Consider the following 20,976-nt stretch of genomic DNA (forward strand, 5'->3'; position numbering starts at 1 on the left):
CAGCTCAGGTCCTGATATCGCTGGTGAGTCCCAGCCCCCGAATCGGGCTCCCTGTTGACAGCGTGGAGCCCGCTTCTCTTCCTGTCTCCCTCTCTCTCTGCCCCTCCCCAGCTTATGCTTTCTCGGTCTCAAAAATAAAAACATCAAAAAACAATTTTTTAAGTTAGTGAAATTAGTGCTCAACAAACACACTTACAAACAAAAGCCCCCCACCCCCACCCCCCAAAAAAACACACACCTAAGGCATGGGTCTGCATGTTCCGGGGGTTTTTTGTTTGTATGTTTGTTTTGCTTTTTTTTTTTTTTTTTCCCAGCCAACTGAACAGGAAAAAATGTGTTTCCTTTCTTAGATTTTTCTTTATTACAGAATCACTGAGGCTGCAGGAAAGCACCTCTTTAATGGAAGTTATTTTCAGGGGCCATTTTCTAGCCACCAAAACAAACCTGTGCTTAGGCACCAGGTGGTCTGTGTATCTCTTCCAAACCATCAGAGGTGGAGTAGCACCTCAGGATCAACTTCAGAGGTTCCCTGCCATGACTCCATTTTGGGTTTCACTATCCAAGAAGATGTTAGCTGTCTCCAGTAATGTAGGCTCTCTGACTGTGGGGATTTAGGTCTGTTTGGTTCACAAGTGTCTCCTAGTGCCTGGCATCCTATTCAGAATATAGTAGTAGCTCAATAAATATTTGTTGGAAGAAGGATGTTCCAAAGAGTGCAGCAGCTCCCAGAGAATAGTTCCCAGTAGATATAAATTCTTGACAACATCTTGGGGGTAATGGAATAGGCGCCCTAAGGGACTATCTGGAGGGGACCTTGGCTAGTGCTCAGGGCCTTCCCAGCATTCCAACAAAGGCACAACAGTCACCCAACATAGGCTACCACACAGCTTCTTGCCCTTCCACTTCTGAAGTCCTTTCTCAAGATCAGAAGATGGAGAGTTCCTTCCTACAGGCTCACCCCCACAATCATCCCCAGTTAACTCCCTGTTTGCATGGCAGCAGGTGCCTGGCCACATAGTGGAGGGGCAGAAGATGCTCCAATCTGGACCAATCTGACCCAGAGAGCAAGGAAGCTTCTTTGGGTGGAGAAGTAGGGGAGTCCCTAGAGCCAGGGTAACCACTGAAGGGGTGCCAGACATCATGCTTCCTGGCTTCCCTTTCCCCAGCTTAGTCTGGAATCCACCTTCGGGTGATGCTGATGGCAAATGACCTTTCTTAGGACAACAAGATTCAAGACTAGCGAGTTCCCTGGCACTGGGGACTTGGGACTGGGGTAGTTGGTGACCCTGAATGTGCAGTGTGACAGCAAGCATAGCAAAGAGAAGAAGGAACCAAGTCTACAGGGTAAGTCGCTGTGGGCAAGCTTTTCTGAGGCACAAAGCAGGGGAAGAACAAATGAGCATCTGCCCTTGATGCAGGCATCAGAACAAAACGCCTCTTCAAACTTATTCTAACAACATTTAAAAAATTATTTTACTAGATTCATTTGAATTGCGACACCCCAAAATTCAAAAGGCATGAAACGATATAAAAGCCACCATTGCTGGCCTCCAGGCCACTCCCCAAAGGCGGCCCAGGGAGCCGCTCCGGCTCTCTCCTGGCCAGGCCTGGGGGGGAAATGCCTGGGAAAGGTGGGAGGCCAGGACACTGCCTGTGGGGAACCCCCTGTCCCCAGGCTGCGGGAAGTAGATCCTTCTGGGGCTTGAGTTGCCATTCCTTCCACTCCCAAGCCATGGACCTACACCTTGGGAAGGACCATGGGCTGGCTGGGGTTCCCCAACAGGGAAGGGAAAATCTGGCTTGGGGGTGGAAGCATGAGTGGCATTTTAAACACGGAAAACTCAGCAGTGTCCAGGCCATTGGATGACTGAAAGCAGGGTTCAAGTCTCGGCTGCACCGCCCACTGTCTTTACGGAGCTCGGTGTTTGCTTTCAAGAAACACGAGGTTGGATGAGAGCAGCTGATTAGCTATCCAGAGGCTTTGGCAGTGAAAAGCATTTCTCCTGCACCCCCACCCCCACTCCACTTAGGCAGCTGGAGTTGAGGGCCTGGAATCTGGATTCGCAACCCCCAGGCCAGACAACCTTTCCCTGTCCCTTGGGCCATGGCTAACCTTTTCATTCTTTCATCCATCCAGGTGGAAGGGAAAGGGGGATGAACTAGTGCTACCTGTGAGCTCTGGCTCTAAGCCCTAAATGATAAAAGCTTAAACTTACCTCCCTCTAGCACCCATTGAGGGCCGGGTATTAGATAAAGTGTTCCACACAGATTAACCTACTCCTCAAAACAACTCTGGGAGTTTGGTACTAACATTATCCCCATTTAATGGGTGAGGATGCTGAGGCACAGAGAGGTTAAGCAACCTATTAGCAAGTAGGTAGTGGTAGAACCAGGATTCTAACCCAACCTAGCCAAGAATCAGGGCACTGAATTTTTACCACAGAGCCTCTAATTCCTACAAACCTCCAAGTCCAACCGTCTCCTCCTCACTGGACAGGAGTGGAAAGGGGGCTTCTAGAAGGTGACCTATTAGCTGGGGACAAATAGCCAGTGTGTGCCCTATCCCTGAGCCTCACCATGCTCCTCCAGCTGCCCCCAGAAAACTTCCTACCTCTTCTGAGCTGTGAGTGGAGCACCCCAAACTAGGGGTACACCCACACTCCCACACAGATAAGGTAGAAACCACCCAAATGTCTATTAATAGTGAATGGATAAGCAAATGTGGTATAACCCATACAATGGAATGTTAATCAGCCATGAAAGGAATAAAGTACTCATATATGCTATAACATGAATGAACCTTGAAATATTATGCTAAGTGAAAGAAGCCAGGTGCAAAGGCCACTTATTGTATGATTCCATTTATATGAAAAATCCAGAATAGGCAAATCTATACAAACAAAGTGGTTGGTTAGGTTGCTTGGGGCTGAGGTTGGGGTGGAAAGTTGGGTGATCGCTAAAGGGTACGGATTTCCTTTTGAGGTGATGAAAATGTCCTAAAATGTACTGTGCTGATGGCTGCACTGTACATCTGGACATAGGCTACATATTTTAGTATGTCGGTGAAAATACTAAAAACTTTTGAATTTTACAGTGTGTGAATTGTAGGATATGTACGTTATAGCTCAATAAAGCTGTTACCAAAACAACAAAAGCAAAACAACACATAGTGAACCCAGCCACGGTAAACTCAGGTTCTGCTCTTTGAAAGTCTGCATCCTCACAGTCCAGGTTTCTTTTGGTTTCTGGAGAGGACACAGCTCCCCCTTGAACGTGCCAAGGTACCGAGTCACTCAATCTGAAAGTCCCCACCCCAGTGTCTGTGCGAGGAACCGCCAAGTAGTGCCAGGCTGGTGGAATCCATCGCTGAGTGTGGGGGGGCAGCCCAGTTCTCAGAGTGAAGTGGGAGGGAAGGGGAAGAGATTTTTGCCTTAGTAGCACCTTGGGACCTGGCACCTGGGTGTCAAGCCACACAGACCAGGTTTGTGACCTTGGTCTGTTTCCTCCTCTGCACAACGAAGCAACCAAGTCCCACCCTAAGGGTTGCCACGACTATTTCATGACAATGCAGCACCTTTTGGGGGCACTTAGGCCTGTATCTCTCGCCAGAAAACAAATAAAACGCTGATTGATTTAAAGAATGATCCAGATAAAATCAGACTGCGGTAGGGGTGAGTGAATTTTGTTTGTTAAGAAAGAAGGAAAATGTTTAGAAGATTCTTTCAAGTCTTTTCGTTGGTTTAAACTCTGCACCTGGATGGGATGGTAATGTCCTAAGAAAGACAAATAAAAGAGGGTGCTTCTGCCCCAGCACGGAGAGGGCTGATGGGAAATGGGGAATGTAGGAGCCAGCAAGGGGAGTCAGAGGGAGAGAGGATGGAAACAGCCACGGAGGCTGAGGGGCTGGGTGGGAAAGACCGCACAGGGAAGGGAGGAAGGCTGGAGAACCAGAAGGAGAAAGGAGACAGAAGAAGGATGCGGTGGCAAATCACCAAAGGAGAGAGAGGGAAGTTAGAAGATTCACAGGGCACTACCAGGAAGAGGAACAGGAAGCCAAGAAAGCTTTGGGGGAAATCTGTCTGGAGGAAAGCAGGTGAGAAGGTCACCAAATTAGGAGTCCCCCCACCCTTCACACCAAGTCCCTGTCCTAGAACCTGGGGGCACCCATTCCTGCGCTAGCGGCTGACTACCTCCAGCCCTGCCCCGCCAGCCATCTCCTCTCCTCAAGAGAATCCCGAGTCCTGTGGGTGAAGGGAGCTTTTCAGATCAGGTTGGACACCTTTGAGTTGGGTCCAGTTGTATCCTGACCAGGCCTGTTCACCCTCTCTGATCCTCCCACTGCCAACCTGCTCCCACCTTCCAGGCCTCTGCTGGCTTCGCTCCTCCCCCACCCACCCAAAAGCCTGGCTGAAATAACCATATCTCATTCCCTGGATTACCACTACTGACCACCCAAGACCTGGGTGAAAGCTCCTGGCTTTCATCCAGCAATGCCTTCTTCCCCTACCCTTAGTCCAATACAAAAATTCCTTCACCTGGAAGCCTCTTAACTATCAGAAACCCACTGGGGACCTGATTTGAAGTCATTAGACCTAAACTGAAGCTATTTGGTCTGCAGCCCAGCACTGCTGATTTTTTTCTAAGTTACCCAGGTGATTTAATACATGGCAAGTTGAGAAATCCTTTGCCCCCTCCTGTAAGCCTTCCTGGCACTGGTCCAAAGCCAGAGGCAAGGCAGGAGTTGCCTACTGGTAGCCACTGGGTGGTTGGTACCTGGAAAATATTGTCAGCCCTGCCCTGCTTGCAGCTGTCACCCCAGTGTGGCCCTCTTTACAAACTAGACCCATAGCCTCCCCTGGGCAGCTCTCCCCATAGGCCTCAGGACTCACAGGCTCAATAAAGGCACCAGCAGATTGTACCAGACTTGGCACTGGCAGATCTTGACAGCCCTACAGCTCGGAAAGCCCGCCTGGGATCCTTGCCTAAGAAGAGGGGGCAAAACAAAGCAGGGGAGTGTTGCCTTGAGAGGCCAAAAGGTGGTGCCGCAGCTGGTGCCTCCCCCATCTCACCCTGTACCAGCCCACCCTAGCCCAGCTAACTTGGGTTCCCTGCTCTGCTCGAAGAGCTGACCTCTGCCCTCATGGTGGGCACCCCTAGGGCCCAGAACGTCCTGTTCCCTGCAGAATCCTCAGAGGGCAACACTGGCATCCCGCAAAGACAGGCCTCGGGCATCTTGTATTGCCTGAAATTAGTCAGTGACTGACTTGCAGTTCCTGAGCCTGCAGGTGGTTAGCTACCTAGGAGGACCTAAACACTGGGATCTGAGGAGCCTCACTCTGCCCCAGCACCTCTCCCACCAACCCCAGGAACAGGTGTCTCACCATTAGAGCACCCCTGCTTGGGTTTTAGCACCATTACTCTTCTTAGAAATGAACACATTGTACTGTCTTTTACAAAAATAACAATGCTCATTGTAAAAAACAAAACAAAACAAAAACTCCAACAGCACCCTGGCTCCTTTTAAAATGCCAATCCCTTCCTACCAGAGAGGGGGACAATAGATACCCTCTGAAGTGCCAGTACAGAGATCTGGCTCCCAGGCACATAGGGGTGCATGTAGGGTCAGGGGAGGAAGTGATGCATGGATTTTTTTTTTTTTTCTGCCAGCCTGGTCTTGTGCTCCCCAGCCGAATCTTCAAGGAGTGTCCTTCCCTGTTCACCCAAACCCCTAACTCCCTTTAGCTGCAGGAGAAACCCATCCCAGCAGTAATAGTGGGGGGCCAGAAGAATGCCACCCAGCATCTCCCAGGGACCCTTATATGGGACCCCAAAACCAGAAAGAAGAAAGACAGGAGACCCAGACAAAAAAAAGGATCAGGCAAGGCAGAGGAACCCGGACCTCCTGAGTTTCTAGGCCTTAGGGAAAGGACCGGGGAGAAGCACGGGGCTGAGAGAGGGGAGTAGGGAGGTAGAGACAGAGAGGCCAAGGAGGAGTACAGGAAGGAAGCCAGCTGGGGAAGGCACCTGCAAAGGCTGCAAGCTCAACCCAGGCTTCTACCATGAGCCTCAGCAGAGGGAAGAGGCACCAGAAGGAGCAGGGCTGATCTGGGGCCAGGGCTCCAGGCCTGGAGGGCTGGTCTGACGTGCTTGCCAGAGCACTGTAAGGATACAGAAGAAGGGAGAATAACCAGACACAGAATGGGAACTCCAGTATTTCAGGTTCTGAGCACCAGAAGGCGATACTGAAGGCTCCAGCCAGAGCTGCAGGATCACTGTCAGTGAAGGACCAAAGGGCTTGACTGTGAGATATGGGTAGCGTGTGGGGGAACCTAGGCCCCAACTCCCACCCAGCCATATGCACATGTTGGCTCCCCTAGAGCCCAGGATGGGTGGCACACTTCTGATCCTAGAGGACCTGCTGCCCAGCAGGGTGGGGGTAGGAGAACTATTTACCCCTAGGTGCTGGGGACCTAGCTCTCACAAGGACTCAGGCTTAGGAAGTCAGTCTCATTTGCTGAGCTGCTAGAAGGCCTGGTGAAGGTGGATGGGAAGGGCCTGGAGAGTCCCTGAATCTCCACACCAGGGGAAACCTCCCTCCACACCAGGGAGACTGAATTAAGTCCACACCAGGGGAATGGGTGGCAAGAATTGGAGACAGCAGTTAAGCAAGGTGCTAAGCAAGGCAACACCTGAGAGAAGACAGCCTCTTACCCCAACTCAGGCCATTTTGGGGAAACCCTCTGGAGACCTAGTCCTAAGGAGTATCTGTGCAAAGGTGGGTTGGTGGAGCTCTTTCCTGACTGATGGTCTCCCCACTCCTGCAGCTGAGTGGAGGACCAGGACCACCATGTGGCCAGGGAACTCCTTGCGGCAGAGCATCATGGGACTCCAGCCCAGGATGCGGCGGTTCCTTGTGACCAGACCTGCTCATCCTGCAAAGCAGAAGCCCACTAATTCCCTGGGACCAGCAGAGGCCGGGACAGACACTGATAGCAGGGAAGGACCTTAGCACGAGCTGCTAAGGCCCTATGGGACCCAAAAAGGGCCAGATCAACACCTGGAGTTTGTCTACACTGGCGCCCTGGCAGCGACAGAGCCACTGAGAAAGCAAGTTTAGGCCATAGCCTTGCCCCCTATCGGCTGGGACTCCCTTCCCGCCTGCCCCCGCCCCCCCACATGCCTCCCTGCTAAGGTTCCTGAATCACTTTATGAAAAAGGGGAGACACAGAGATTTTCCAGATCCCTGGGATCTTGCCCCGGTTGAGATGACTGTGAGACCGCGAGTGTAGACTGGCAGTGAAAACATAGGATATAGGACACATAGGCCATCCAATCCCGGATCCCACTGCGGGGTGAGGAATCCCAGATCCTAGTGAATTCTGGCCAGGCGGACTGCACCCCTGGAGCTCTGTGTCCAGCTTACCCCGGGGCCGGAGGATCTCCCAGAGCCAAATGGCATCCCAACATGTGAGCGCGCCCACACACTCAGCAAGGCCAACCCTGTATCTCGCTGCCACGTGGCCATACTCAGGTACTGGCGCACCCAGCGATCCTCACCCAGCACACTCGGGAGCTAGACCCGAAGGATAAAGTCTCCAGAGAGAAAAGGATGTGGGTGGGAGCCCAGTGGCCCCGCACAACCTGCCTACTGGCTTGGCAGTGGGCCACCCAGGCGCTAGGATGTCCTGGCAGGCATCTCTGTTGGGCCAGAGCCCGGGCTGGGTGAGTAGATCCGACACCGCCAACCCCCTCTCCCCTGGCCCACATCCACACAAGCACACTGCACAGGTTCCCTGCTTCAGCATGCAGAACCCCTGAGTTCCTCACTCACTGGTCATGGGTACAATCACCAGGAAGGGGGACCCACCTGCCAGGCCTGTGGAGAGGAGAGCACCCGAATGCCCTCGGGACGCCAAATCCCACCCCACAAAGAGGGAAAGTGAGGGGGAAAAAAAAATAAAGGGCTGGAGAAAGAGAAAGAGTGGGACCTCCGGAGAACCAACCCTCCTCCTGTTCTCCCAGCAGGGCTCCCCGAAGCTAGGGAAGGAGAGTCCCCAAGTGCCTGGGTCCTGTCTCCGTGGGATTCTGCCTCACCAGACAGACTGGCCCGGATCACCCAGGAGGGTGCAGATGCCGGAAAACTGATCCCTGGACCTCAAATGAGTTCGCTGGAGGGAGACTGGAGTTACCGGCACTGAGAGCACTGAGATATGTTGTGAAATTGAAATTTAAAGGGCAAGAACAAACAAAACCCGGCAGGGCTCAGCAGGTGTCGTTCCCTTTTTCTTTGAACACAAACTCGGCCGTGAAAGTGGCAGGGGAAGAGTGAGGGCTGGGGAGCCGGGAAGGTTCCAGTCAAGTTTTTGCTTTCTGCTTCCTACTTGAATAATAAAAACAAGTAAACTTGAGAGAGAGAGCCAGAGAGGAGAAAGACAGGTGCAGAGCGGAGGCCGGATCCCGCAACCAGCATCCCACTGGTTTGCGGTGGAGGGTGTGCTGGCCCGTGTGGGTGGGGGTCTCTGAGGAGTTGGGCCCCTCCAGTGTGCACTGCAAGGGTCCTTCCAACCGAGATCGGTCCAGTTGGGTCACACTCCCCAGGTTCTCCTGTTACTATGAATTTCCTTTCTCCCAGCCCCCCAGGTGCCACCAACTGGCAGCACCCGCAGCTGGTCCAGACTGCTCTCCCTCTGCACAGCCTGTCCAGGATCCTGGCCACCAGCCTGTGCTCCTCTGCCCCACCCAAAGTACCTAGTGGCCAAGTTTTTTTCCTTCCTTCCTTCCTCCCACCCCCCCCTTTCTGTTAGCAGGTAGCAGCAGTCCTCCTCCCCTGCACTCTTTACCCTCCCCTCTTCCTAGGTCTCAACCCCTTCATTATCAGCCACCCAATTAAGTAATTGGGGCATCCAGCCCACCTGGCCTTCTGTAGGGGACATTTATGACTGGACACAAATACATGCACACTGGACACACGCTAAGGCAGTAACACACACACATTCATACACTGGCTCACCCAAATCATGGAGGCTGCACCAGCAACACGCTCAGCCCGGACACAGTCACTTACCCCCTCACCTCACTCCCCACCCCCACACACGGACATCATGGGCCCTGCCCCCACAAACACTCAATCAGCCCCCCAGACAGACCGAAGTACCCTCGCTCACCCGGAATGCGAGCCAGAAAAGAGAAGCAAAGTCTGCAATCACGGCGCTTTAGGGGAAGGGTCATCGGCGCTCCCGCCCACAAACAAGTGGAACACACATCTTCACTGGCGTCTCTCAATCTCTGTTCGAGCCCCTTTCTGAGTCAAAGTAAGGGAACGAAGGGCCCGGCCTCTCTTGGCGCTGGCAAGGCAGAAGCTAGACTCAGGCGGGCACGGGCTCCTCAGAAAGCGCTGGGGGAAGCCTCGGAGGGCCGAGCGCTCTGCACAGGAACCCCCACCACCTGGCTTCCCAGCCCAGCTGGCTTCTAGCCACGCGGACCTCCGCGCCTCGATTTTCCAGGGAAGGTGGGACCTGGGACCAGGGCTGGCTGGGGTGGGGGGCATCTCCACAGTAGCGGGGTGAGGCTGGCACAAGGAAACGCCCATCTGCTTCCCAAGTCTGAGGGTGCGGGCCCCGCGTGAGGGCCTCCAGGCCGTGGGGGAACCGGGCGTTTGCTGCCTACCACAGTCTCGGCCTCACTCGACCCTCTGGGCTCCTGGCCCCTCTCTGCACGTGTTTTCTCAACCCCCCGCGAGTGCGGGTCACTCCGTCAGTCCCCTGGCCTCTCTCGGGGTCATTTACCACATTCTAGGCCTTGCTCTCCCAGGATCGCCGGGACGCGCCTTCGGTCCCGCTTCGAATGCGGGTGGCGGTATGAGTCTGGGGGCAGGGGTGGGGCACTGAACCCCAGACCTGAGGCCCTGCCTCCAGCCTCCCCCCCACCAGCCGAGCGCCCGAGCAAGGCCAACCTCCTGTTTTCTGCTGGGTCTCGCCGGGGTCGCCTTCCTGGAGCACTTTGGTTATTGATCCCGCCGAAAGAGCTGGAGCGCGGAGCCTGAGCGTCCCCGGGGAAGGAGGGAGTGGGGAGCACAGAAGGCAAGGGACTGGGGGAGGGAGTTGATAAACTTTAGGGGTGGCCGTAGGGCTAGGCCAGCACCCCCAGAATACCGCCCCAGCCTCCCTCTGCCGGACTGGGAGTGGGGCTAGATCGGGGGTAGAGGAGTGGGACCACCCTCCCATCCTTCGGCGCTGCTCCCTCGTGAGCCGCTGGGAGTCAGAGAACCCCGACTCGCGCCCAATCAGCAGGGATGGGTGGAGCAGCCGGGTAGGGGCGGGGCCCGAGGAGTAGGGGCCGGGCGGGGGGCGCGAGGGGCGGGGAGCCACGGGCTTGGCCAGCTCAGGCTGGCCGGGCGGTGGAGAAGGCGGCGGTGGCGGCCGGCATGGGCGATGGGGGCGCGGAGCGCGACCGCGGCCCGGCACGCCGGGAGTCGCGCGGCGGGCGCGGCGGGGACCGCGGCGGAGCGGAGGACTCGGGCGCCGATGCCGGCCGCCGCAGCCCAAGGGAGATTGCGGGGACCTCCGCCTCTAGCCCCGCGGGCTCCAGAGAGAGCGGCGCCGACAGCGACGGCCAGCCCGGGCTCGGAGAGGCAGACCACTGCCGCCGCATCCTGGTGCGAGGTAAGCGGACAGTTCTCGGTTCTGGCCCACCGGACCCCCACCCTAGCCCTTCGGCTGCCTCCACCTCCCAGTTCACACAGACAGCCAGTCATCAGTCAATCATTCATTCAGCAAATACTATTTTGAGCTTCTATTGTGTGCTGAACACTGAGCTGAGTGCAGGGGACAAAGCGGCGAACGGGACCAAAGAGATGTCCGTGTCACTGCCTTACAGTTCTCAGCCTCTCGGGCCGGCCGCTCACCCTAGGCCCATCCCAGCTGGGTACGGCGGCGGGGACCGGGATACAAGTGCGGGGCGCGGACAGCCGGGTCCCCGCCCCGCGTCCCTCACGGCTGGTGCGGAGAAAAGCGTCACGAGCGCTCCGCGGGGTCAGGACGAGGAAGGACCAGCGTCCGGGACCGCGGGAGGGAAAGGCCGGCGCTCCGCTCAGCGGCCGGGACGCTTCCCGGCCGCCTGCCCAGGCTCGTTTCCCGTTCCCGGCGACGCAGACCGCACCGGTTGCTCGCGGGAGACGGCATCGGGACGCGGAGGGCGGCGTGCGGCGCTTGCCCGCCTGGGCTTTGCTCTTTCGGCTCGCGCTTCCTCTCGGCGTCTGGGCCCAGCCGGCTCTCGGTGCGGCCTTCCCCCGGCCTGGCCTTTCGCGTCTCTCCCGTTCTCCCTCGCCCTTCGCCCTCCTCTCTTCTTTCCTGGCTTTTCGCTCCGCCGAGCTCTCCTTCCCAGCCTTCTTTTCCTGCAAGCGCTTCTGGACTGCGCTCGAGTACCCAGCTCTGCCTGGTCTCCTCGCCGCGAGGCCGACCCCCAAAGCCACCCTCACGCGAAGCTCTAGATCAGCTTTCGCCGGATCCGGGCCTCGCCCAGAGAGATGGAAGGAGAAAGGGGATTCCGGGCACTTGCCTTCAGGCTGCCCCTAGGCCGCGGCCAGAGCCTGAGATCTGTTTCCCCCACTCTGAGCGCCGGCACCCGGAGACCGAGCGCCCAGAAGAGGCCACACGCGGGGAACGGCTCCCCCGACCTCCTTCTCCTACTGCCTGGCTCGGCTTCCTCCCGCTGCCCTTTTACTGCCTCAACTTCCGGAGCGCCCGCCTGCCAGCCGCGGGGCTTTGGGAGTCGACCGGCTACAGCTGATTTCCGCAACCACCGCGGCCGCCTGGGGAACAGGAACCAGCTTGAGACTGGCTCCAGGACCCTCCAGCGCCAGGATCCCGAGTTTGTCTGATCTGAGCTGGGCCACCCACACTCAGACTGGGATACTGTGGCCCGGTTGCCCACAGCCTCCCCACGGCTGCTGAGTTTGGGTAGATCTGGGAATGGGGGACAGGGCCAGGGTAGAGCATGGAGGCAGCCCAATCTAAAGTCGGCTGATGACCGTCTTGGACACAGACTCAGCGACCCATGCCTTCCTGAAACACTCCTGGTGTCAGGTGTGGTCACCTAGAGATGGGGCGGTAATCGATGTTCAGGACACAGGCTGGAGTATGAGGGTGGTCCCCACCCGGCAGCAATTCCATCAGGTGTGTGGACCTGCTGGGCACCTGGGGTTAAGTCAGATCCCTTTTCATAGACTATGGGGAGTCCTGAATGCAAGATGTCAACAGCCACCTTGGAGCTCTATTGAGAAAATTTGCCTGGCTTCCAGAAATGGAGAAATCAGTCCCTTAAATTACCCACACTCCCTGTTTAAGACCCTCAAATCCCTGCCTGTGACACTCACCACCTCATACCCATCTATGGGTATTTGTGAGTTGTGGACAACTGAAAGTTCTGTGCCCACCTACTATCCCTTCCACTCTACTAACTCTGCTTGTATAACAAATAAGTTCTATGTACAGATGTCAGTTTAGTAACTCCCAGGTGTACACTTAGAGGAGGTAGGAGTCAAAAGTGACCCTCCACCCTGTGGGATGGGAGCCACGCATGCTAGGAGCAATCTAGAGCTGAGTAGAGATGGACACCACCACTACCACCACTACCCCCCCCCCCCGTATGTGGGATAGCTTGTGTGCATTGTCAGGAGATATACTTTTAAAAATGCATGTATGCATACACAGCAATGCCATTATATTTGTACAATATAATGGTAATATAGTATAGAGGGTGTATTTACATGCCTAAAAGAAATAAAAGGTAAACAGGGCCCTCGTAAGTCCCTCTGCCCTTTCTCATTTAATGGAAAGGCAGTTATTACAGGCCTGAGATACCAGCACGTCATTTGGCACTAATCCCTCCCAGCCAGGGTCACCTGTGTCACTCCTGGCCCCACAGGGACTCAGGGTGGAGGCTCTGACAGATGAAAGGCCTGGTACTGGTGAAGGGAAGTCTGCAGCGCATTGGCCTCCAGATGAAATGTCCCTCCAGTGTGCTCTTAGCAGAGAGTACATTTCACCCTTGATCTCCCAGGACACATCCTCCCAAAGTACTTCTGGAGGAAACCATAAAAAGGTGGAAGGGAGGTTTTTGCCATCGCATCCCGTCAGGTTGTGGGGAAAGAACCCCACTTCCCTTGGGTCTTTGCACTTCTTTCTGCCTCTTTTCCACTAGGGACTTGCTACCTGAGGGCCCCACCCCAGCATAGCGCATCTGTTGGGGGAGTTCCAAGGCACAGGGGAATAGAAGGAAAGTGTGGGGGGCTGGAATAAAGTGAAGTTGGTTTAGAGTCCTTTAAACTTGAGCCAGGTCCTTTGCCTCTCTGTGCCTCAGTTTCCACATCTGTACAGAGGAACCTATAGCTGTTACTTGAAAGTCAGTGCTAAAGGTCAGAGGTGATGTCTATAAAACTGCAAACACCCAGCGGGACCTCTATAAATATTCTGTTAAATGAAAGGGGGTGCTCTGAGGTGACCTACAAACCACTCTGGGAATGGGCCTCCTTCCTCAGAAGCCTCCCCCAGCTCACCCCCGCCCCTTACAGACTCCAAGGACTCTGTGCCTTTTCCCCTTGGCTAAATGCTGCCCTGCGTTGGGAGGTGGGCAGCCCTGGGGGTTGAGAACAGCTGATGAAAGGAGGATTAGTGCCACCTTGCAGACCACGAGGTGTGGCCTTCCCCAATCCCCTTGGAGGAACCCCTCACTCCACCAATCACTCAAGTTTCCGGCTGCCTCCCCGAAATGCGGGTCAGGGAGCCAGGGAGGCCGACCGTGCTGCATCCCCGCCTCAAAATGGAGGCCACTTGGTGCCACACATGGACACAAACAAGGCAACAAGGATGACAGGGGCGTGTGCACACAGGCCAGCGCACCTCACCGCACACACAGCTAGGCTTCTACGGGACCAGACGGTGGCTTAGGCCACCCCACACCTCTGCGTGCACAGCCCATTGGCCAGTGACGGGTATGGATGGGGGTCCTTTTGTTTTATATTTAGGAAGGACGCACCAACTGCGAGGAGGAGGAGGAGGAGGAGGAGGCGGAGGCGGAGGCGGAGGCGGAGGCGGCAGCTGGAACAAACAGGCCTCCTCCCAGCTGTGGCTGTAACCGCCCGGTGCAGCCGAGGTGCAACGGCCCTTTCGGTGGAGCCGGGATACCGGCGGTTAGAAGAGGTGGACCAACTCTCACCCACAACTTCCTGCAACCTCAGTCTCTGCTGGCACCCGCGCACTCAGATGCGCCTACCTGATTCCCAGATTAATCCGGATGCAAATTCAACAATCCATCTGAATAGAGCCCGTAATGGCCGCCTGTTGGTGTCACAGAACTTTTATGAACAATGCACGGCGCTGCTACCTGCTCTCTTGAAGCGGTCCCTCAGGCCTATGCATCTCAAAACACCATTTGGGCCGCATCCTGTGTCCTCAGCCCTGTGGCCTGGTGAAGCAGGATCAGGCTGCCCCCAGAGGGCTCTCCCTTTTAAGAACTGCGGCCAGAGCTCCCCTCCTCATTTCCACACTTCTCTGGGAGCAGGAGGGCAGGAAAAATTAGGGATCCCTTGGCTGAGTGAACAACCGGCCACCACACCACCACCCATTATCCGGAGTGCTTTCACCTGGGAGCTTTATGGATGCACCTGGGAGCTAAGGACGTAAGAAAACCCATAAAGACCCAGACCTCCGGCTCCTACTGGCAATTCTCCTTGTGGATGTGGGTGTGGGGAAGGGAAGCATTTAGCGGGGCCCACCGCCCCCCACCCCCATCAGAGAGCAGTGCTGGGGCAGTCCAGAACCGGGAGCCTCTGAACACTTACAGACTGCACAATGGTATACACCAGGCAGGGTCCTGGCAGCCAGACTCATCGGAAGACGCTGGGCAAGGTGCCAAGACTTCTAGGGCTTGAGCTGAGAGAGGCCTGGGGAAACAGACTCTTCCTCCCACTCCAGCAGCCAGATCTGGGTTTAGCGTCATTCTGAATCTGCTGGCTTTCTGCTTGGATTTACTGAAGCCACTGGACCTACAGGAGCTCAGCTGGGACCTTGCAGGCCTCACCCCGCAAGTCGCAGTGGCTCTACAAGGGCACACCTACCCACTTGCCCAGTAGGCATTTTGGCAACTATGAAGGTGGGGCAGATTGTTGTATCGAAATGAGCACTGGATTTGGGGTCACAGCTCTTCCACCCTGGATGGACCTCCGACCATAACCTCAATATGAGTCTCTTAATAGATACAATAACCAGGACCAGGCCTCAGGCAGCAGTTGAAAGGTTTGAACGGTTCATGCAAGGGACTGCACTTTGAAATTTTGTTTTTATTTTCATTTTTGGTTTTGGGATTTGTGGGGGTATTAGATTTCTTTTTTTTTTTTTTAATTTTTCTGGGTTTGTTTTGTTTTATGTTTGTTATGTTTTTCCTTTTGTTTTGTTTGTTTTTGGCAGAAGGACCCACATTCTTAGCAAGGGTCTGACGGGGCTCTATCGCTTTGGTCTTATTTTTCCCTTTGTTTACATGCGCGCTGCGCCCCCCTCCCCCCACCCCCAACTCGCAAGCAGCCCAGCAACCAAATGTGTTGTCTTGTTGGTGTGTTTTGTGTGCACTGTTTTCATTTTCAGGGAACTATGCGTGGCTCCTTGTGTTCTCATGCTACTTTTGTTGTTCTGGGCAGTGGCTTGGACTCCGGTTCCGTGCACCCATCGCAGGGTCAGAGCTTCTAGGTGCCCCCCTCCACCTTCACCCGCTTTGACCCTGCTGGGCAAGGAGGCTGATTTTCCCCGAAGCTGGGGCGATGAGTGAGTACATGCACTGGCAAGGAGGAAGGGGACCACGGAAGCGTGTGTCCTTGGGCTTATATAGGTCGTTTGGATGTCGTTTGGGGCATTGGCCCACGGTGCACCACCTGTAGGGAGAGAGCATCTATGGGTCCTGTTGGCTCTATACCATTTCCTCAATTACCCCTGACTGAGCCTGGGGTCAGAGTAGCCCTGAGCTCCCTCCCTATATCTCTCCGATTTGTATTGGGGGTGGGGTGGGAATACGAATCATATTAATTTTGTTTCTATTTCCTGTTTGCTTAATATAAAATAAAGATTGGCCTTACGCTTCGTAAAGCCGGTAGCGGGTTACCGGCAGTGTATCCCGCCGAGTTCCCTACCCCAGTTTGAGAAACTGATAGAGGACGAGTGGGCCTGTCCAGGAATCCCTGCGAGCTGGGTAGTCTAGGCGCCTGGTTCGTCCCCCACCGCATCCAGGAGGGAGGTTGGAGGATCTGAAGGTGCCTGAGTGGCACTGAATAGTGCGGAAAGAAGTCTCGGCGCCAGGCCCGGATCTTGTCCCCAAAGCAGAGGAGTGGGCGGACCTGGGAAAGCCCGGGTGGCGAGCGCAGGAAGTGGGGAGTCAGTCGGTTGTAAGTTCCTAGTTGGGGCCCCCCCGCAAAGGCCTCTCAACCATCTCTCTCTGTCACCATGTTCACCCGCGGTCTTGCCCGTCACACGTTGATTCTTTCCACGAACATTAATGAATACCTACTATGTGCCAGACCGACCCGGCAGGGGCTGCTGGCTCCCAGCTTCCCAACCGAGAGCCTGTCTCTCTCTGAACACTGCGGGGTGCGGGCTTCCTGACCCGCCCCCCGGGGCGGCCCGCGGAAGTGGCTGGGGAAGCGATGCCCGCGCTAAGTTTGATGGGGGCAGGTGTCCGAGGCCGGGTTTCCTTGATGCCGCCCCCGCACCACAGACGAGGCTGTCACCGCGCCCAGCCAAATCCATGATCTCCACAGATATGTTCTTGGCACACAGTATACACTCACTAAATATTTGTCGAATGAGTGAAAGGAGACAAAACTGTCAACATCTCTCATCTCATTTGGTAAAAGACCGCAACGCCCTTCCCCCCACCCCACCCCCCCAAGACGTTCGTTCCAAGAGGACATCCTCATTTTTTGACGTTACAATGTTGTTCCTTACAACTGTTACAATATAAATTTGACAATGCCACATTTTTGGCATTTTGTGCAGTCCTCAACTTTGGGAACCACCGAAATATAAAACCTCAAATATGGTTCTTTTACTGGACGTGGAAAACCTCAAATACGGTTCTTTTACTGGTAGCTGGGTCGGCAGGGCCTCCAGCTGGGACTGGAGCAGGAGGTCGCTCCAGGAGCAGGGCGGCGAGCGGAGGGTAGTGAGGCTCCCGCCTGTCTGCGGCTGCTTAGTGTGTGGTTCCACCAGCAAAGCCAGCCAGGGGGCGAGAAAGAAATAGCTGGATAAATCTGCGCCCCTCCTCCCCGCTCAATTCACAGGCCTCCAGTTATCCGCTGGAGCTGGAAATCACTGGGTGACTAAAGCCTGGGTTTGTTTGGTGGTTTGCTCCTGCGGCCGCTGCCCAGCCACCCACCCTCGCGGGGACCAGTCGACTCGTGGAGCTGCGGGGAAGCCAGGGCTGGGCGTGCAGGGCCACACTTACAAAGTAGATAGGTAGCTAGAGGATTGAATTTCAAAAAGTTATGCGTGCTCAACATAAAACAAAACCGAACCCGAAGCGGTAGAAGGCTCCCCCAAATAGCCACCATTCTCAGTTTCAGGTGGGCCCTTCCAGATTTTCCCACTCTCATATGTAAACATCAGCAAAAGTGGAATCGTATTACATAAGACGTTTTGCAACTTACCTTTAAAAAAAATTTAATCCGCAGGGGTCATCTTTTCGGGTCAACCATTTCACGCTGTTCCGTGACCGTGACCGAACCGAAAGTATCCCTTTGGTTGGGGAAAGCCGAATTCTCCCCACCTCTGCAGGGAGGGTCCAGTTGGTTTTCCCTAATATAAACACTGTGGAATAAACTTCCAAGACACAGGTCTTTGCGCACTTGAGTATTTCCGTGAAATAGATTCCTAGCAGTGGAACTGCTGCTTCAAAAGGTTTACACACACTACAGTTTTTAAAAACGTGTTTTGCTTAATTTGAAAATGGTAATCAGCTCCTGTGATTCCGACATCAAAACGTTGTGTTGTTAAGTACACCGTGAAAAATCCCTTCCATCCCTGCCCTCTCTCTTCCAGTTCCCACCTGGCTCTAAGGCAGCCATTTTTTACTTTCTGGTTTGTCCTTCCAAAAGACATTCACCCTTATGCAAGTCAGGGCTGCTCTATTGTTTTCTTGCTTTTATTTATTTATTTTTTACTCATATATGACACCTCCCTATATTTTTCTGCACCTTGCTATTTTCACTTACCAGTACATTTTGGGATGTAAAGAACGTCTTGTCCCTTTTTTCACAGATATATAGTATTCCATTTATATGGACTGGGTGGGCCATAATGCATGTTGGATAGCCCATGTCCTATTGGTGGAACAGTTAGCTTTTTTCTCATATGTTGCTATTATATACAATTCTGCAATAAACTTGTTCCTTGGTCATTTCCACGTGTGTAGGTATATGTCAGAGAAGTTCCTAAAAGGTGGAAGAGTATGTTAGTTTGTAATTTAGAAGATAATGCCAAATTCCCTCCATACATGATACACCACCCATGCCTTATCTACCCACCTCTGCTCCCCCACCCCTCTCCCCAGTCCCAGCAGCAATGCCTGAAAGTGCTTGTAGCCCCAAATCTTGCCATCACAGTTTAGGCTTTATATCTTGAAAGATACTGTCAAGTTGCTCTTTGTGGGGGAAAGTTTGTAGTTTATACCCCCATCTTTTTCCTCTGCCCATATTAGGCATAGATATCTTTTCTACCTTTGCCAGTCATATAGGTGATAAGTAGTACCTCATTGACATTCTAATTTTTATTTCATTGATTATTAGTGAAGTTGACTATCTTCTCATATTTGCCGGCCAGGGTATTTCTTCCGGTGTTATCTAACAACTCATTTCCTTTGACCACTTTTAATTTTCAAATATTCCCTTCCTTACTGATTTGTAGAAACTCAGCATTAAGGGTAGTAGCTCATTACTTTCAATATGTGTTGCAGCTTTTTAAAATTCATAATTTGCTTCTAATTTGTTTCTGATGCCTTTTGTTTTCTAAAGTGTAAAATAACTTTCTAATTATAAATCCAACCATGTTTGTTTTGCCATATCATGTATAAACGGAAAGGTCTTCATTTTTTCCTGCATAAAGCATGTACACTCCCAAGATGGAACCAACCAAACACTCATTAGTAATTGAAAAAGATATAAATATTTTCTTTTCGTAATATGTTGCAAAAGTGGGAAATTTTTTGCAAATTTTTTTCCATTTAATAAACATTTGTAGAAATCTTGCTTGCTGTTTAAAACTGCCTCATTCTTTTAACAGCTACATGGTATTCCATTCTGCAGATATCATTAATTTAACCAGTCCTCTATTGATGGGTATTTAAGTTGGTTCTACTTTTTCACTATTACAAGCAATGTCTCAGTGAACATCTTTGGATCCTAATTTGGACAGATGGTTTTTTAAAGTCTCATTTATGAGACAATCTGAAAAATGTGTAACCAAGTGGGACTTTTTTATATTAAGGAATGATTGATAATGTCTTTGGTTGAGACAGTATTGTTATTTTGCAAAGGAAGTTTTTTTTTTTTCAGAGACACATATAAAAATATTTCTGGATGAAATGATATGATGTCTGAGATTTGCTTAAAATTATGAGGATAGAGAAGACACAGGATTATTCATGAATTTATAATTGTTGAAGTTGGGGGATAGGTATGTCAGGGCTCATTATACTACTTTCTCTAATTTTGTGTATGTTTGAAATTTCTCATAATAAAATGTTTAAAATAATAGGCATTATTTCACACATATGTTAAAGTTGTGACATATTTCTGAATTCCATGCCCAAAATTTATACTCCCAGCAATTGCATATAAATGTGTCATTTCACCTCACCCTTCCAACCAGGATAAACTGAATCTTTTAGAGTGAGATCTTGTCAAGTGAAAAACATTTTTATTGACATTTTTAATCACTAGTAAGGTTAAGCATATATATTCATGTACTTATTCTTCATCTTAATTTCCTCTTCTGTGAATTTTTTTATTCATGTGCTTGGTTATTTCTCTATTGGTTTATTGTTTTCTTATAGTTGTGAATGCTACTTTTATACTAAGGAAGTAATCCCTTTTTCTGTGATATGTGCTGTAAACATGCCCAAATCTTTTTCTTTTTTTAATATTTTTTGTTTAACATTTTTTAATGTTTATTTATTATTTTGGAGAGAGAGAAACAGACAGAGTGAGAGTGGGAAGCAGAGAGAGAGACAGACAGACAGACAGACAGAATCTGAAGCAGGCTCCAGGCTCCAAGCTGTCAGCACAGAGCCCGATGGAGGGCTCGAACTCATGAACCATGAAACCATGATCTGAGCTGAAGTCAGTTGTTCAATCAACTGAGCCACCCAGGCAGCCCTCTCTTTCTTTTTTTAAACTTTGTTGTGAGGTGTTTTTTTTTTTTACTGAACTCAAATTTAAATTGTAATCACATCTAATGGTCATTCCTTTTGGGAATTGTAGTTCTCTGTTAGAAAGGTCTTCTACCAAAGATAAAACTGCATTTTGCTACATAGTCTTTGTGACAAACCAAACAATAAAAATGTACACAAGGTAAGATAGAAGAAATCTTTCCTCCCTGACCAGCTTTCACTCCTAAACAGTGAAGAGAGGTGTTCATCCTGCAGACTTGATCCTACACAAACACAAGTTCACACACACACACACACACACACACACACACACAGTGTTGTTTTACTCGTTGTTCTTTATAAAAATAGGTTTATACATACTTGCCATTTTTATATAGCAATATGTAATGGACATCCATCAAGTCAGTATATGGGGATGTACCTCATTCTTGTTAATGTTGACATAAAAACCAAAGGCATCACTAATACTGTGATTTTATTAACAATATTTCCATTGATAAACATTCAACTTTTTCTTTTATTTTTCTCTTACAAACTATTCCACAAACA

At 52.1% G+C, this 20,976-nt stretch overlaps 1 protein-coding gene across 1 annotated transcript in view; it reads left to right on the plus strand.

Annotated features, from left to right (window-relative positions):
* Positions 1-10,423: 10,423 nt before the first annotated feature.
* Positions 10,424-20,976, plus strand: part of VAX2 (ventral anterior homeobox 2) — a 28,074-nt gene continuing 17,521 nt past the window's right edge. The window contains exon 1 of the mRNA XM_042981681.1: positions 10,424-10,661. Coding sequence (XP_042837615.1) covers positions 10,424-10,661 — 238 coding nt within the window. The remainder of the gene's footprint in view (positions 10,662-20,976) is intronic.

This window comes from Panthera tigris, chromosome A3 (assembly GCF_018350195.1).
Source record: "Panthera tigris isolate Pti1 chromosome A3, P.tigris_Pti1_mat1.1, whole genome shotgun sequence".
Lineage (NCBI taxonomy): Eukaryota > Metazoa > Chordata > Mammalia > Carnivora > Felidae > Panthera > Panthera tigris.